We start from the raw sequence: 18,137 nt of genomic DNA on the forward strand, positions 1-18,137 counted from the left end.
AAGTGGTTACTTCACGTTACATTATTGTGAGGTCAAGAAGTTATTAAAGTGTCAACTTGCCATCAAAAAGCACTTATTTGAACTTTTCATGTGTAAAAGTCAGTGTCAAGATAATCCACTCCAATCCTTTACCTTTATTTTTAGGAATGTTAACAGATATAATTACGTATATTCTACTTTCAGATGCATTTATTTATTCAAATAAGACTGAGGCTCACATTAATTTGAGAAAGCCTTTTCTTTTTGAACAGAGCCTTTTCCTCATTCTCTTTCCTTTTCTCTTCTTCTTTCTCTTTCTTTGCTTTCTGCCTCTCCTGGTATTTGTCCCAGGTGAAGATAGTAAACAGCTTAAATTCCTTGTAATTAAGATACTTTTGTTGGGGTAAAGAAAGAAAAATTATTTCAGGAAGGGTTTGATACTTTCTTTCAGATGACAGCAGGATTGTAATCATTTCTCATTTACGAACTTGGAAACTTGAAGAGGCTCCATAATTAGGACATAATTATAGTCTGATTGTCATCTAGGAGCCAGGAACAGAGAGTGTATTGTAGACTCTAAAGAACCTTGGGTCACTTTCTTACTTCTGCGTGCAGTCCAGACACTTGAGGCTGGCACCTGAGGTTCTACATAGTCTGATCCATCTTTTTCCACCTTAGCTCCCACTCGCTTCCCCAGCACAGACTCCCTCTTTAGGCAGAATTCTGGGTCTTCACCACACTCGTTTTCTCTTAGGATTTTGCTCCTACCATAGTACTTACCTCTATAAGCCCTTTCCCCACTGTCACCTGCCATATTAATATATTTACTTTTCTGAACTTCCAAACAAAATCTTCTCTGACCCTCTGTAATTCTGCATCTTTGTTCTATAACTTGTTTGGTTCTCTCTCTTTACACAGGCCTATAAATCTCTTCGGGTTTCTTTCTGACACACTCTGACAGGATTTCCCCCTCCACCTCCCCACCATGTCTATTCTTGGTGGTGGGGCATCATCCCTGCCTTTGGGCAGAGAGGCTTCCAGGTCCTACTTAAGGAATCTGCACTTACACGGTCACCTGTGATGTCAAAGTCGTGGTAGAGCTCTCTGAGTTCCTGGTTTCTAATATTGAAGAGAAAGTTATACATGTGGAAGTTTTCCGGACCGATTCTCAGCTGCCCCTCCAGGTCAAGCAGCTCAAAAACAGGCCGGGAGTGGCGGAAGATAAATTGCTCTTCCAAGTGGTTCTATTGAGACAAATAACGTAATAAAATGAACAGTGTTGTTGGTGCTACTTTCTAAACTTAGGCTGCATAAAGACTAGTATACTCACTGATCCGTTTCCTAGAGAACTAAAAGCAAAGAGCAAAGGGGCACCTGGGTGACTCAATTAAGCTCTTGGCCCTTAATCTCAGCTCAAGTATTGATCTCAAGATCATTAGTTCAAGCCCGCATTGGGCTCGGTGCTGGGTGTGAAGCCCACTTAAAAAACAAACAAAAAAACTGAAAGGCAACATCTTAGCTCAGGGTTGAAAGCCTTCTGTGGTCACAGTGGCAAGTCCTGCTTCAGCATCTGCGTTCAGGAGACCTTGAGCCACCTGCGTGATCAATTCTGCCAGACAGAACCCTTGTCACTACAATGCACTTCTAGTGAAAATGTACTCAGGAAACATTAGGACAAGATGTTAAGATGATGACCACCGAAGTTTCCTTCCCTAGTGGGAAGTAGATAAAAACACACCAGAAGTATTTGGAAGGTAAGGTGGGAACATTATCCCTCTTTCAGCCCCTTCAGAAAATTCTCTGAGAAAAGGCATCGTTGAGGGAGAGGGGCACTTGGGATTACTGGTGACTCTCTGAGAAGGGCAAGGACGGGCATGCCAAGGAGGGAAGCGAGAGGGCGAGATCTGTCTTCAGAAAGAGGATGTGGGAGGGCTAAAGACGGGCAGGGGCAGCGGGCCCGTGAGGCTGGCTAACTCAGGAATTTCTCAGTTATAAGTGGACAGTTTAGGAGCCACAACTAGTTCTTGCCACATTTTCTTCTTGCTGGTGTGAGTGAAAGGAAGGCAAATTCTGATGCAGTCTTAGCTCATTGCAAGTTCACCTACAGCAAGATGGCAGCAGCCGCCAAGCTCTGCGTCCTCTGCCCAGATCCTGACTTGTTGCTCACCTGCTGTGCCAGCAGTATGCAGACCAACATGTAGAACTGGTCAAAACCGATCTCGCCCACAGCCTTCCAGTCCAGCATGTTAAACACAATTGTGATCTGTGACCGGTTCCATTTTGTCACGTGACGGAGGAAGTGGTAAAACAGCACATCTGGTAGGGTGGGGAGATGTAGAGATGGATTGTTCTGAAACTAGTCCAAATGCTAAACAAGGGGGAGCCGCAGAAATGGTAGCAGTTGTTGGAAGGTTGCTGACATGGGCAGAGTCGTGGCAACGCTGTTTCTGGCTTTGTCACTGCTCCTTCCACAGCTCACGCCTCAGGTGCCCTTGAGCTGTGTGCCAGAGCCCTGTGCCCAGGTTTGCGGACAGTGAGATGGTAGGGAGGGCTCGATTCTCCACCCCAGCCCATGCGCTCGAGGGAGCAAACAGATGTGTGCCCGTAACCAGTAAGAGGCGTGGAGTACTCTTCCCACACGGAAGAGGTTATTTCGCACTGGGAACCTAGGACACTTGGAGAAGCTGACATTTCACATGGGTCTTTCACTTGAGATCATTAAAATGAGAAATTTAAAAATCATTGTTATAAAGTTACTGGGAAGCATGCGTGGCCCAGTTTGGTTAAGTGTCCAACTTTTAATTTCGGCTCATGATCTTGGGCATTGGGATTGAGCCCTGCATCAATCTGCTTAAGATTCGCTCTCTCTCTTTCAAAAAAAGAAAAAAGTGTCAGTATTCCTCATGCTTATATACAGCAAATGCTTTTGGCTATGGGGGAAAGAGCAATCATTGAACACATTAGGTTCTAGGTCCTCTAAATGCCACACTTCACTGAAGCCTGACAACCCTACAGGGACAGTGGTGTCACACTCTTTTATAATAAGCTTCAGACAGTAACTAGTCTATTTCAGTACTTCTCTAACTGTAATGAGCATACCATGCACTTGAGAATCTTGTAAAAATACAGATTCTGATTCAAGAAATCTGGTGTTGGACTGAGTCTACATTTCTTTCTTTCTTTTTTTTTTTATTTATTTATTTAGAGAGGGAGTGTGCACCCATGAGTAGGGAAGGGGAGAGGGAGAGAGAATCGCAAGCCAGCTCTGAGCTGTCAGTGCAGAGCCTGACGCGAGGCTCGATCTCATGCGCTGTGAGATCATGACCTGACCATGACCCGACCTGTCAGAGTCAGACATTTAACCAACCGAACCGCCCAGGACCCCCTAAGTCTGCATTTCTCACAAGCTCCCTGCTGGTCTGCGAACCCCACTCGGAGTGGCAGAGCTGGGATTCACAGTCTGCCTGACTCTGCCTTGCTCTTTCTACAGTGATGCCATATCTTTTGAAGATTAATTAATACATATGTATTCAATCATATACAGAGAAAAAATACTGTAACTTAAAAAAACAGGGAAGGTTTTTGCCAGAAATTCTGCTCACTAATCAGCTGTCTCAGTGAGTAGAAGATGGAAGAAACGAACAGGGTGACATTTATATATCAGTATGTGGCTCACAGATTGTATATGCAAGTCCCCCATGGTAAGTAGGGATTTTGAAGTGTAACTCTGTGCATATGTGATATCCCTTTACCCATCGATTATGGAAACTATCTCTTGCACAAAATATGGCTCTAATAAATACATAACACATCTATGTAGTTGGGAGTCCCAGCTGAAGCAAGTTAAGAGCATAGTGAACAAGTCATCACAATGTCATGATATTTTTAAACAACTTTTTAATTAATAGTTTATTTTGTCCACAGGACAGGAAGAGAGAGAGAGTCCCAGGCAGGCTCTGCTGTGTCAGTGTGGAGCCTGAGGCGGGGCTCAAACTCCCAAACCACAAGATCATGACTTGAGCTGAAGCAAGAATTGGACACTTCACTGATTGAGCCACCCAGGCGCCCCCACAATGTTGTGATTTGAAAAGAATCCGATGGTCTCTTGATGTGCCTTCCCCACGCCCCACCAGGTATGAACACGTGGGAAATAGCACCCCTTGTGTATACACAGTGACGTCTGTGTAGCTGCTCCTGAAGAACTGTTTCAGTGTGGGACATAGTAGCTACTTAACAAATACTGTACTTTAAAAACTGCTTTAAGCAGTTGGCTGGGGGTGCCTGCGACTTTAGCTCAGGTCACGCTCTCATAGTTCGTGGATTTGAGCCCCGCATCAGGCTCTGTTCTAACTGCTGGGAGCCTGGAGCCTGCTTTGGATTCTGTGTCTCCTCTCTCTCTTTCTCTCTCTCTGACCGTTACGTGCGCTCTCTCAAAAATAAATACGAAACATTAAAAAAAAAAAAAAAGCAGCTGTCATGCCTTCCCGGAAGGCAAAAAGGCTGTGCGCTCACTCTTTCAGCTCACCATCCAGTCCCCTGGTGACCAGAGGACAGGAGGATGACTTTATCTCTCAGGCATTGCATCATTAGGGAGTGATTTAGGTACTAGGGAGATCAGACCTCTCAGCAAACATTCCAGGGAGACTACGAACATAGGCTTTGGAATCAGAAAGCCCAGGGTTTCAGTCCCAGCTTTTCTGTTTAGGGCGAGGTGCTCTACACCTGCCTTATCTAGGTCTGGCTTAGTGCACATATGTGTGTAAAGAGAAAAACTGAGACATGAAATTTTGAGAAAATGAAGGATGTCCTCTAAGCATTTTTAAAAGATCATATGAACTCTTACAAACCTTTACAGAAGAAACACCTTATTCACGAATGGCATTTATTTCCTTCAGCTCACAATGAATGGTTAGGATACTTTATTTATACCTGGTCCCTAAGAACAAAATAAAATAGGGGCTTCTGGGTGGTTCAGTCGGTTCGGCGTCCAACTTCAGCTCAGGTCATGATCTCACAGTTCATAGGTTTGAGCCCGTGTCGGACTCTGTGCTGATAGCTCAGAGCCTGGAGCTTGCTTCAGATTCTGTCTCCCTCTATCTCTGCCCCTCCCTCACTCACACTCTGTCTCTCTCCATCTCTCAAAATGAATAAACGTTAAAAACATTTTAGGGGGCGCCTGGGTGGCTCAGTCGGTTAAGCGTCTGGCTTCCGGCTTCGGCTCAGGTCATGATCTCACGGTTTGTGGGTTTGAGCCCTGCATTGGGCTCTGTGCTGACAGCTCAGAGCCTGGGGCCTGCTTTGGATTCTGTGTCTCCCTCTCTTTCTGACCCTCCCTTGCTCATGCTGTCTCTCTCTGTCTCTCAAAAAAAAAAAATTAAAAAAATTTTTAGAAAAAGAACAAAATAAAACAAAGCAATCTTAAGGTATTTTAATTGGTCCTCTATTAGTTTATGCATTCAAAGGCAGAGTCAAAATCGTCAGCACTTCGTGGTCACTCTCAAGTACCAGGAATTAGAAGGGACCCTGCAGATTGTTGATTCAAACCTTCCATTTGACAGATGAGAGAGGGTGTCAGGGGGTCTCAAGGGCTAATGCCCGAGTGGGGCTCAGCCCCAGGAATAATTATAATAATAACAAACACTAAGTTCTTACCATGTGCCAGGCACAGTGCTAAACATTTTCCATATATTATCTCATTTCATTATCTTTTTTTTTCCCAACCATGAGCTGGGCTTTATTACTAGAAGCCTCATTTATGGATGAGGAGAATGACACTTAAAGAGGATGATGATACCTTCCCCACACCACGAAGGAGCTGGCGCCAGGATTCCACCCCAGAGCCCGTAACCTTCTCCCCCTCGCTCAACTGCCCCCAGTCTCGGGTCTCAGTTGACAATTCCTCCCTGCCCCCACGCAGAGGCTAAGCTACGTCTCTGCTATTCAGGCAGCTCCCGGCTCCGCAGGTGTTCCCGCACATTAGTGACAAACCAGGTAACATCTCAGAGGGGATGTGCGCAAAGCACTGACCATTCAAGGTGTTGTTGTGATGCACGTCGAGAAGGTGAAAATACTCCACCAAGACCTTCACGTTCCTCACGGATAACAGGCAGTACAGCTTGTCCAGATAGAGGTACCACAGAAACGAGCCCTCCTTCAGTTTCATTGTGGCGCGTTTGAGGCTGACGGCGCGGGCGCCTGGAACAGAGCAGGGTTCTGGAACTGGAATGTTGGATAGAGAGAGGCTCTGGGCGTAGGCAGAAACATAACAGGAAGCAGACAGTAAAAAGTTAAAATTGATTCCTCCCAGTCCTCTGGCCTTGCTGTTAGTACTTAAGGTCTTAAATCTCTCATTACCTTGATTTTCCTCTGCCACTGAAATATAACCAGTTCTAACCAAAAATCACAGCCTCTTTAGAAATGAACGCGAGGACACTCTGCTCCGCATGGGAACCTGTGCTATGTGGCTGAGTGCGTCTCAGAAGAGTAGTTATAGCCTATAGAAAACAAGAAAAATGGAAGAATACATGAAAGAGTACTAAAATAACCTAGAATAAATGCAGTACAATAAAACCAAAGGGAGAAGGAATTTTTTAAAGACCAAAGTGCAAATCAGCAAGCCAGGAAACAAAGCAGTAAACTTGATTTATATAGTTAGGACCTAGTTTTTAAAAACGCTTTCTAATTAGTATTTTTTAAAGCAGCTCTATGCCCAACATGGGGCTCAAACTCACCACCCTGAGATCAAGAGTCACATGCTCCAGGGGCACCTGGGTGGCTCAGTCTGTTGGGCGTCCGACTTCAGCTTAGGTGGTGAACTTGCGGTTTGTGAGTTCAAGCCCCGCATCCAGCTCTGTGCTCAGAGGCTGGAACCTGCTTCGTATTCTGTCTCTCTCAAAATAAAATAAAGACACACAGGCACACACATTTTTTAAAAAAGAGTCACATACTCTAGCCAGGCTCCCCAGGACCTGTTTTTTCTTTTATTCGATTTTTAATGGAATACTTTCAAATATGATATATCACAAAGTAAAGAGATTGGTATACTAAACCTACGTGTAATCATCATCCAGCCTCAACAATTATCAACTCAAGGCCAACCTTGTTTCATCTATATCCCCCTGCCCCCCCGCCACCACCAAAATAATCACTGGATTATTTTGAAGCAAATCCAAGACATAACTTCTCATCTGTAAAGATCTGAATATATATTTCAAAAAGAGACTGACTCTTTTATTTTTAACATAGCCACCTATCACTTCTATACCTAAAACTAAACATCATTCCTTAGTGTAATCAAATATCCACTCAGCATTCAAATTTTCCCAATTTTCTCTAATTTTTAAATGTGTCTTTATTTAAAAAAAAAACGTTTTAAGAAATTTTAATTTATTTGAGAGAGAAAGAGAATCCCAAGCTGAGCATGGAGCCTGACATAGGGCTTGATCCCACAACCCTGGGATCAGGACCTGGGCTGAAATCAAGAGTTAGACACTCACCAACTGAATGCCCCTCCATAAATTCTTAATAGATGCTTTATTTAAGTCAGGAAACCAAACACATTTAAGTATTACTTTAGTGTATTTCTTAATATCTTTAGGTTCTGCCTTTCTATCTTTTTCTTGAAATTTATTTGTTGAAGAATCCAGATTGTTGTGCAGAAGAAAATATTCTGGTTTTTGCAGTTCTCTCCAATGTGTTAACACATTCCTCCATCTCCTGTATTTTCTAGAAACTCCTAGTTAGGTTTAGCATGAAAGCTGGTTTTAGGAAAAGACCAATAAACACAGATAAACTTTTGGTAAGTATGATAAAAAGAAAGATTTCTAAAACCGAGAACAAGGAAGGAAACAATTATTGATGTGGAAGAGATCAAAGCACACTGTACGCAACTCCTTAGAAAGCTAAATTGGGAGCACCTGGCTGACTTGGTGGGTGGGGCTTGTGACTCTGCATCTCGGGGTTGTGGGTTTGAGCCCCGGGATGGGTGTAGAGATTACTCAAAAATAAAATCTCCAAAAGCCAAAATATCTCTGTCGAATAAATATACACTGTGAGCCACAAATATGAGTCATACATGTAATTTGAAATTTTCTAGTAGCCAGATTTAAAAAAAGGTTTTAAATATTTATTTTTGAGAGAGAGAGAGAGCAAGCGAGCAAGGGAGGGGCAGAGAGACAGGGGGACACAGAATCTGAAGCAGGCCCCAGGCTCTACGCTGTCAGCACAGGACCCAACATGGGGCTCGAACTCACAAACCGTGAGATCATGACCTGAACCAAAGTCGGATGCTTAAGCGACTGAGCCACCCAGGCACCCCTCTAGTAGCCATATTTTTTTAAAAAGTAAAATGAAGCAAAATTAATTTTGATAACATTTAACCCAGTGTGTCTGAAATGTTACCATTTCAATTTGTAATCAATATACTTTTTGATTATTTTACAATTATTTTTTAAGCTTTGTTGAGATACAATTGACATATGACTTTAGGTGAGTTTAAGTTTTTTTTAATGTTTATTTATTTTTGAGGCAGCACAAGTTGGGAAGGGGCAGGAGAGGGAAACAGAGGATCTGAAGCAGGCTCTGTGCTGACTGCAGTAAGCCCTATGTTGGGGATCAAAGTCACGACTGTGAGATCATGACCTGAGCTGAAGTCCGACACTCAACTGACTGAGCCACCCAGGGGCCACTTCCTTTTTTTTTCATTAATGTTTACTTATTTTGAGAGAGACAGCGCATGAGTGAGGAGAGGAGCAGAGAGAGAGAGGGAGACACAGAATTTGAAGTTGGCTCCCTTCAGGTTCTGAGCTATTAGTACAGAGCCCAACACAGGGCTCGAACCCAGAGGCCAGGAGATCATGACCTGAGCTAAAGTCAAATGCTTAACTGACTGAGCCACTCAGGCACCTCAACATTGTGTGAGTTTAAAATGGACAACATGCGGGGCACCTGACTTGCTCAGTCAGTAGGACAACATATGATTCTTCTTTAAAAAAAAATTTTTTTAATGTTTACTTATTTTTGAGAGAGAGAAAGATAGAGCAGGAGCAGGGAAGGGTCAGAGAGAGAGAGGCAGATGCAGAATCTGAAGCAGGCTCCAGGCTCTGAGCTGTCAGCACAGAGCCTGATGTGGGGCTCGAACCCACGAATCTCGTGAGATCATGACCTGAGCAGAAGTCGGATGCTCAACTGACTGAGCCACCCAGGCTCCCAGAACATAATGACTCTTGATCTTGGGGATGTAGGGTCCAGCCCCACGTTAGGCCTAGAGTTTACTTAAAAAAAAAAAAAAAAAGAAAAAGTGTACCACAGGCTTTCCCATTCTTCTGGAGAATCGTGAAGAGAGGAAACTCCAACTCATTTTATGTGTCTGATATTATCTTCATACCAATACATGGCAAATCAATATAAGAAAGGAAAGTTACAAATCTCACCTGTGAGCATAAATGCAATAATTCTAAGTAAAACATTAGCAAACTAAACCCAAACACATAAAAACTGAAAAAGAACACCCAGAAGCGAATTCTTCAGGCACAGAAAAATAATCCCATGCAGAAATACAGGAGTTCAGGAAGGAAACGAGAGCACCAGAAACCGAAGGTGTGTGAGTAAATCCAAACGAGTACTCACCGTATACAACCCAAAACAATGTCGTGTGAGGACTCTGGCTGCAGGCGCCCTCAGAACTCACCAGGAGCTACCAAGGGGAAGGTCTGCTCTGCTGGGAGGAGGGAGAAGACACCGTGTCGTATTTAACCGCGTTTTCCCAGCGTAGTAGTTAGAGTGAGTGCTGCTAGCTGCTGTAACGACTCCTGGAATGACAGAACTCGTTTCCAACGCCATGGTAACATTCAAGACCTGGTGCTCCCTGGGTCAGCTAAGTCCCTGAGTGACCACACAAAAGAGACAAAAGGACCTTTCCCTTTGTCCCGAGGTAAGAGCCAGAGATCTTTACCTGGGCCCTGGGAGGGAGGGGTTATATTCTCCCCTCCCACTAGCAAACTGCCCTGCCCCCAATTTTTCTCCCAAGAGACCTGTGGGAAGGAGCTGGTGAGTGTGTGTGACCGCCCCCTGCGGTCTGGGAATCTCAGCTATCCCACGCCGACGCGGTAGCCCACATTGTGCCTTTGACACGCTGCCACAACTTGAGTTGCTTTCTTCTCCCCCACGGGTATGGTGGCTGCCATTTTGAGCCCTGTTCTGCCGAAGTGAGGCGGCTGGTGTACGTCCTATCTCCCCTTGCAGGAGCTCGTTCCTCTTTAGAAGTCAGGTCATTTGGTTGCCTGATGACCTCAGTTCTCTGATATGCTCAAGAGAAGTTATAGTTTAGTAGATCATCCATGTTTTCCCTAAGACAGATGTGACATTCTTTGTAGCTTTCTATACAGTGAGTTAGAGATTGGTGGTTGCTGTAAACTCCCAAGTCGCCGTGGGCTCTGTTTTCATTGTAGCGTAACCTTGCCTATCCAGATCCAGGGGGTTTTACATGCATTTCTCTGATGACCAATGATGTTGAGCACCTTGACATGTGCATAGTTGCCATCGGTGTACATTCTCTATTTCGGTTCAAACATTGACACAGATACTGACGTGAAGACAGACATTTCCTGTCTTAGATCTAGAAAGCACTTCCCAAAGGAGCCACAGTATCATTTCATGAAAAATTGTATTTGGAGACCACATGTGGGCTCTGCTTTTTTTTTTTTTTTTAGCCTGTGAGACTATTGACTTCCTGTTGTATTTCATGTCCTCTTTCCCTAAACTCTGTAGTTTGGGGTTTGGGCAAATGTCTTGAGGGCAAAAGCCTAGAATAAGATACCAGTGTGGATTCACAAGAATGGCTACAACTAATGATGATAATGTGTTTGGAGCAACATTGTTTGCAGGAGTGTAAAGTGATATAACCACCGTGTAAAGCACTTGGGTAGTTTCTTATAAAGTTAACCATGTACTTAGTACATAATCCAGCAGTTGCACTGCTAGGGACACCCAAGAAAAATGGAAATATGCATATGTATCTATGCAGAGAGTTGTACACAGATGTTCACAGCAGCTTTCTTCATAACCGAAGACTGGAAACAACTCAAACGTCTATCAACAGCTGAACAAATAAGCAAATTATGGTATATCCATACAGGGGAACATGACTCAGCAATAAATAAGAATGAACCACAAATATATGAGTGAAAAGAAGCCAGACTTAAAAGAGTACATTTTGGGGGTACCTGGGTGGCTCAGTAGGTTAAGTGTTTGACTCTGGGTTTTGGCTCAGGTCATGATTTCATGGTTCATGAGATGGAGCCCCACATCAGGCTCCACGCTGACAGCACGGAGCCTGCTTGGGATTCTCTCTCTCCCTCTCTCTGCCTTCTCCTGCTCATGCTCTTTCTGTCTCTTTTTCAAAATAAACACGTTAATTAAAAACACTATGATGCCATCAGCAGTTGTTTAGGACCAGGAGTGTAACTGGGGATTGGCTGGTGAAGAAGCAAAGGGAATTTTCCCAGATGATGGACAAGTTCCATACTTTGACTATGGTGACTGTTTCATGGGTATATACATTTGTCAAAACGCCTAGAATTGTATGCTTATTATGGTGCATTTTTATTGAATGTAAATTAAACCTCGATAAAGTTGATTTTTAAAAATTAAAAATATTAGACACAAATAATTCAGTCACATCAGTACTAAGCATTTTTGCTCAACAGAAGACACTGTTTGCAGAGTTAATAGATGATAAATAGAAAGATATTTGCAATGTCTAAATTGAATAATAAACTAGTCAAAAAGTGAGACAGGAGGGGTGCCTGGCTATTGGTAGGGCATGCAAGTCTTGATCTTGGAGTTGTAACTTCAAGCTCCATGTCAGATGTATAGATTACTTAAAAATAAAATCTTAAAAAAAATCAAGAAATAATAGTAGTGAAACCGACATCACTTAAGTAGTAATTAGTAGTGTGTATGGTGCACACACCAAAAATATGGTTTGCAGACCAGGAACACTCAAACCAAAACATGGACTGAGGCTTGGGGTGTATCGTTAAAAGGCAGTTGATATGGTGAGTAAGTAGTGATTATTTCTTACAGTGATTTGTTACTAGAATATTCTTTTTTTTTACGTTTTTTAAAATGTTTTTTTTAATTTATTTTTGAGAGACAGAGAGAGACAGTGCAAGCAGGGAAGGGTCAGAGAGATACAGAATCCGAAGCAGGCTCTAGGCTCTGAGCTGTCAGCACAGAACCCGACGCAGGGCTCAAACCTACCAACTGTGAGATCATGACCTGAGCTGAAGTCGAATGCTTAACTGACTGAGCCACCCAGGCACCCCTGTTACTAGAATATTCTTAAAGGATAAGGAATTGGTCAGTGGTTACCTCCCAGCAACCTTGGGAAACAGTTCACGTTTTGCTTGTGATTTCCAAAGGCATATGCAAGAAATGACCCAGGTCAAGTTAGTCTTGCAAAATAAGCTAACTTAAACTTTGTTTGTATGAATGACTAAAACGGTTTTGTCTGAAGAATTTTGAAGCCTGGTCTCCATTTGTTTATTTGTTTTTTGAGAGAGAGAGTGAGACAGAGCATAAGCGGGGAGGGTCAGAGAGAGAGGGAGATACAGAATCTGAAGCAGGCTCCAGGCTCTGAGCTAGCTGTCAGTACAGAGCCCGATGCGGGGCTCGAACCCACCAACCATGGGATCATGACCTGAGCCGAAGTCGGACACTTAACCAATTGAGCCACTCAGGCGCCCCTGTTTTTTTATTTTAACATTATCTTGATCTTAAAACCAGATAAAGACAGCACAAGAAAAGTACAGGCCCATTTGACTTGTGACCATACATACAAAAATCTTAAATATAAGATTTGCCAGGCAAAATACTTACTTTCCGGTAATGCAAGAACCTTTTAATCAATGAAATTCACCATGTTTATAGGCTAGAGGAGAAAAATCATATGATTAATTATATGATTCACTTATATGATAAATGCTTCAAAATATTTGATAATGTTCCACTTTATAGATGATATAAAAATGATAAGCCATGATAAAAAGATTTTAGCAAATTAGCAATTTAGCAAATTAGAAGCAGGAAGCTTCTTTTTGTGTAAAGATTACTTGCACCCATTCTTTCATAAATATCATACCTGGAGGGGACACTTTAAACCCTTTTCCATTAAATATTGGACCAAGACAAGAACGCCCATCTTCACCCTTACTGTGTAACTAACATACAGCTAGAGCCCCTAGCAAATGCTATAGGAAAGGACAAGCAATAAGAAATGTTAGGACTGTGTAGTAGAAGCTGTACAGAGCCCTGTGACATCTCTCAGCTTGGGGGTGTTTTCTTGCCCCTCAAGCAGGGCATGTTGGAAGTGCCACCCAAGGGAGCAGCCCTTGGCCAAGGACAGATGGGGCTTGGAGGAAAAACTCCCATTTCCTTACCTCTTGGGTGGGTTGGTTGACTCTCAAGTGTGTTGTATCTTGAGTTCCAGAATTCCCCAGTGGGATTTAGCCCCAGGTGCCTGCAGTAGTAATCAGCTCCAAATCCCATCTTTTTTTTTTTTTTTTAAGTTTATTTTGAGAGGGAGTGGGGGAAGGGGGTGGGGGCGGTGAGAATCACAAGCAGGCTCCGTGCTGTTAGTGTGAAGCTCTAACTCACAAACTGTGAGACCATGACCTGAGCCAAAGTTGGGTGCTTAACGGACAGAGCCACCCAGGCGCCCCAAGGTGCATCTTTTATTGGCTTCATGCCTCCCACTCCCTACTGGTGCCTCCTGGCATCACCTCCCAAATCAATTACTCATACCCAAATCCTGATCCTTCCCCCAGGGGAATCCAACCTAAGAATGACGTCAAATGCTTTTTTTGTGATTGCTGTGACTGTGATTTTCTTTTCTCCTTTGTTGACAGCAATGTCTTACATTGATGGTTTTTCTGATGTAAAACCATTCTTGTACTCCTGGATAAACCTTTATTGGTCATGATGTTTTTATTCACCTCTGGCTTCATCTTGCTAATAATTTATTTTTTTCTCATTGAATCATAAGTGAAATTGGTCTATAATTTTTTTTACTATCTTTATCTATCGAGTTGTGGTAAATCTCATTTCATAAAATGAGTAGAATTCCTTTTTTTCCCCTATCTTCTTAAAAAAGACCTGGGTGGGTTAGTCGGGTAAGTGTCGGACTTTGGCTCAGGTCATGATTTCATGGTCCCGTTGGGCTCCGTGCTGGCAGCTCAGAGCCTGGAGCCTGCTTCAGATTCTGTGTCTCCCTCTCTTTCTGCCCCTCCCCTGCTTGCATTCTGTCTGTCACTCTCTCAAAAATAAATAAACTTTAAAAAAATTTACATAAAGAGAGAAAAACAAATTAAAACACAAAATGAAACAAAAAGAATACATATAGGGAGAAATTATTTGTGGTGCTATATAACCTGATATTTTTCGGTAGGTATAGACTTTTGATTTTTTATTTTCTTTATTGGTTATAGTTTAGGCTTTTGTTTCTTATTCAAGTTATGTAAATTTATAGGGCACCTGGGTGGCTCAGTCAGATAAGGTTCTCTTGATTTCCACTCTGGTCCTGATCTCACAGTTTGTGAGAAAGAGCCCCAGGTCGGGCCCTGCACTGGCAGCTCAGAGTCTGCTTGGAATTCTCTCTCTCCCTCTCTCTCTGCCTCTCCCCTGCACTGTCTCTCAAAAATAAATAAACATTAAAAAAAGAAATGATGCCTTTATATATCATTTACATATATTATTTATTTGTGTCATTTATATTTCCCTACACACGATGACCAATTTCATGTAGATTACAATTTATTTATGTTAGGGCGCCTGGTTGGCTCAGTCAAGGAGTGTGCAACATGAGCCCCATGTTGGGTGAAGAGATCACTTAAAATTTGTTTATAATTTATTCATATAAATTTGTTTAAAATATTATTTTATGATTTAAAAATCTTTCCATTTAACACTTAAGTAGTCTGGATGCAGGGTATACAGTAATCTTTGGTACTACTTCTTCAGGCTTCTTATAAAAGTGTAAAATTATGTCAAAATAAAAAGCTAAAACAAAATAAAAATCTTTCCAGTACCTAACATTATATCTCTTTTTTCACTGTCTCTGGTGAATATTTTTCCTCTAATTCTTTTTCATTTTTTTTGACTAGTCTACTAGTTATTTCTGAAATGTTACTCGTTTTGTTGAACCTGTTTGATTTCTTACAACCTTATCGAAGCATAGTTTACATATCATAGTATCACCCATTTCAAGTGTACAATTCAGTGATATTTATTTATTTATTTCCTTACTTATTTAATTTATTTTGAGAAAGAAACAGATAGAAAGAGAGAGGAGCAGAGAGAGAGGGAGAGAGAGAGAATCCTAAGCAGGCTCTGTGCTGTCAGTGCAGAGCCTGACACAGGGCTGGATCTCAGAAACTGTGAGATCATGACTGAGCACAAATCACGAGGTGACTGACCACCCAGGCGCTGCTCAATGCAGTGACTTTTAGAAAATTTACTGAGTTGTGTCATCATCACCATAATCTTATTTATTTACTTTTAGAGAGAGTGCATGAATGGGGGAGGGGGGAAGAGAGAATGAGAGAGAGAATTTTTTGAGCAGGCCCCATACTTAGCCTGGAGTCCAACTCGGGGCTTGATCTCACGACCTGAGCTGAAGAGTCAGACTCTCACCTGACTGAACCACCCACACACCCTTATAAAGCAAATTTAGAATGGTTTCATCACCCTAGTAAGATTCTTCATGTCTATTTACAGTTAATCTCCATTTCACAGCAACATGAATCTATTTTGTCTTCGTGAATTTGCCTTTTCTAGATATTTCATGAAAATAGACCCTTAAAACATGTGGTCTTTTGTCTCTTCCAGGCATTGCGTATCAGTGAAGTCATATGTGTTCTTTAGTGTTGGGCTTCTTTCACTTAACACTGTGTTCGGATGAACCTCTGCAATTTTGTTTCTCATTTCAGATCTCTCTGGAGTGATCACAGAGCCAGTCACAGACTCCTGAGGGTTTGGTGCAGCCCTGAGGAGGAGCTAAGACCCGGACCTCGCATCCCCTCAGACCCACAGCTTCTGCAAAGCCCCTACGTCCACTCCCAGGGGGACACTTCCCCTTGGTCCTCTCACCTCTTCATGGAGTTGGCCAAATGGACTGAAACTAACAAAAGACCTGCCTTTCAGCTTGTTTGGGGAGGTTTAAACACTGGGTTTCTCAGTAAGAATTTTCCTCCTTTTAGTGATAAAAACTCTCTACATTTCTAACTGCTCAGTTAAGGTGTTGGAATCATTCAAACTTCTTGGCAACCTTTTCAGGGAATCCTTTGTGCCGACCCCCACCAGCATCCCAGGCTTCTGTGGTTAGCTTTCCAAACTAAGAACCACACTGCATATGTGCTCCCTGCTCAAGAAGGGGTGAAAATATCTCAAAATTGGCATTCTCCATAGGGGTGGGGATTCCTGGAGAGTGAGTTCCCTGAAATTCTATTTGATTATGAGGTAGAATTATGATCATCTTTGCAGGCTGCCCACCCCCAGCATGCTTTATTTGGAAATGTAATCTAAAAAACAAAGCAGCTGGGTTTTTTTGTTTTTTGTTTTTTTGTTGGTTTGTTTTTTTAACCAGCAAAATGGGTTTATACAAGAATAAAAGAAAATTGCAATTCAGGACATGCAAGCTAAGGCAAAACCATAGGCAAATCCAACAAACAAAGGATTTTATGGAGAAGGGGAAAGTTGAGAGATATTGTTTGGAACGAAGTCTTATTAGAGAAAAGCAGGCGTTCAGGGTGATAAGGGTTTTCCATTGATGAGTTACCAAGGTAGTGAAATGTGAACTTCTTCCGCAAGATGCAGTGTGCATCTTTCCCTATTGGTCCCTGTAATTGAATATTCTTAAAAAAATTTTTTTTAACGTTTATTTATTTTTGACAGACAGAGAGACAGAGCATGAGCACAGGAGGGGCAGAGAGAGAGAGGGAGACACAGAATACGAAGCAGGCTCCAGGCTCCCAGCTGTCAGCACAGAGCCCGACATGTGGCTCCAACCCATGAACCGTGAGATCATGACCTGAATCGAAGTCAGGCACTTAACTGACTGAGCCAGCCACTCAGGCCCCCTTCCTGTTGAATATTATGTTGGGGTCTGCAATTGACAATTTTTCTGTCATTGACATCAAGCGCTGCCAGATCCCCTTTCCAGCCTCAGGACTCCACTTTAGTGAGGTTTCCTTTTATCAGTTTTCACAGAAGCACCTTGTAGATTTAGATGAAAGTATACTTGTCCCATAGACAGTGAATAGCAGCTGGTACAGTGGCAGTGGAGCGAGTCCAACAGGCAGGCTCAAAGATGACGGTGGTCAAAGAAAACTTTAGTTCTACCTGTGATGAGCTCATTTTTTAAAATTGGGAAATTAAGACAAAGTTTTTACTTAATATGCAAATATACCTTGCGATCCATCATAAAGCATGTGATATCTGAGTCCCCAAGGAGTTCTTTCTCCCAGCCCTCTAACGCGGACCGGTTTGTGGATCCTGGTCCCGGGGAGCCCCTGAGAAGCAGGAAACGCGCGAGGAAGCCCAGGCCTCCAGGGTCTGACGGCGGCCGCAAGGGGCGCAGCATTTCGTGCACTAGGAGGCAGCACCACGCCGAGAAACCGCACAGGATCCGCCAACAGGATGTGCAGCCTGGGGCTGGTGCCTTTGCTCGCCGGGACTCCCCACTTGAAAAGTGGGCGCGAATAGAGCAGGCTTGCGGGGTAGCTGCGGGGCAGATTGCGTGATTAATGATGCCCTTCACCTTCTTGGCCTTTGGGCAACAAATCAGTGTGCGTTCGCAAAAGCCAATTTGCTGCCCCTCCCGCCCCCAAAGACCTTTTGAGAGCCACGCGGCGCGGCTGGCCTCGCCGACCCGGGCCGGTCCCGCCGAGGGATGCCCTAAGCTCTCTTAAAGCCCAGCGGGTAGCTGGCCGGCTGGCGGCGCGCCGGGGACTACAGTTTCCAGAGTGCCCTGCGGCAACGGGCGGAGCCCTGGAGCGCCCGCAGCCAATTAAGGGGTCTTCGGGCGCTGCCGGGGAGCGGCAGGTGGAGCCGGGCCGCGGGTGGGCGCGGGGCCAGGTCCCCCTAACGCGTCCCGGGGCTCG

General features: G+C 43.4%; 1 protein-coding gene and 1 long non-coding RNA gene across 4 annotated transcripts; one reads left to right on the plus strand and one right to left on the minus strand.

Annotated features, from left to right (window-relative positions):
• Positions 1–114: 114 nt before the first annotated feature.
• EFCAB9 (EF-hand calcium binding domain 9) lies at positions 115–9,788 on the minus strand. 3 transcript variants are annotated; one of them, XM_029941428.1, is made up of 6 exons: positions 9,607–9,788; positions 6,334–6,473; positions 6,007–6,174; positions 2,147–2,295; positions 1,047–1,223; positions 115–371 (listed from the first exon to the last, which is right to left on the minus strand). In XM_029941428.1, the coding sequence occupies exons 3-6, from the start codon at positions 6,140–6,142 to the stop codon at positions 198–200; spliced, it is 636 nt and encodes a 211-aa protein (XP_029797288.1). In that variant the 5' UTR covers positions 6,143–6,174; positions 6,334–6,473; positions 9,607–9,788; the 3' UTR covers positions 115–197. The 3 variants fall into 3 exon arrangements, with proteins under 3 accessions (XP_029797288.1, XP_029797287.1, XP_029797286.1); XM_029941427.1 differs by having other exon boundaries at positions 6,007–6,198; XM_029941426.1 differs by having other exon boundaries at positions 6,007–6,223.
• On the plus strand, positions 9,317–16,260 carry LOC115293733. Its single transcript, XR_003909575.1, has 2 exons — positions 9,317–9,910; positions 15,966–16,260. It is a non-coding gene; the product is annotated as an uncharacterized LOC115293733 (long non-coding RNA).
• Positions 16,261–18,137: the final 1,877 nt, after the last annotated feature.

This window comes from Suricata suricatta, chromosome 6 (genome assembly GCF_006229205.1).
Source record: "Suricata suricatta isolate VVHF042 chromosome 6, meerkat_22Aug2017_6uvM2_HiC, whole genome shotgun sequence".
Taxonomy (NCBI): Eukaryota; Metazoa; Chordata; class Mammalia; order Carnivora; family Herpestidae; genus Suricata; species Suricata suricatta.

Bases quoted from the DNA above. Each gene is read 5' to 3' on its own strand.
- EFCAB9 (XM_029941428.1), bottom strand. From the start codon at position 6,142: ATGAAACTGAAGGAGGGCTCGTTTCTGTGGTACCTCTATCTGGACAAG. The intron at 2,296-6,006 runs GTCAGTGCTTTG...CCACCCTACCAG, and splicing joins TCACAACAACACCTTGAATG to ATGTGCTGTTTTACCACTTC. The intron at 372-1,046 runs GTAAGTGCAGAT...CCCCAACAAAAG, and splicing joins TTGACATCACAGGTGACCGT to TATCTTAATTACAAGGAATT.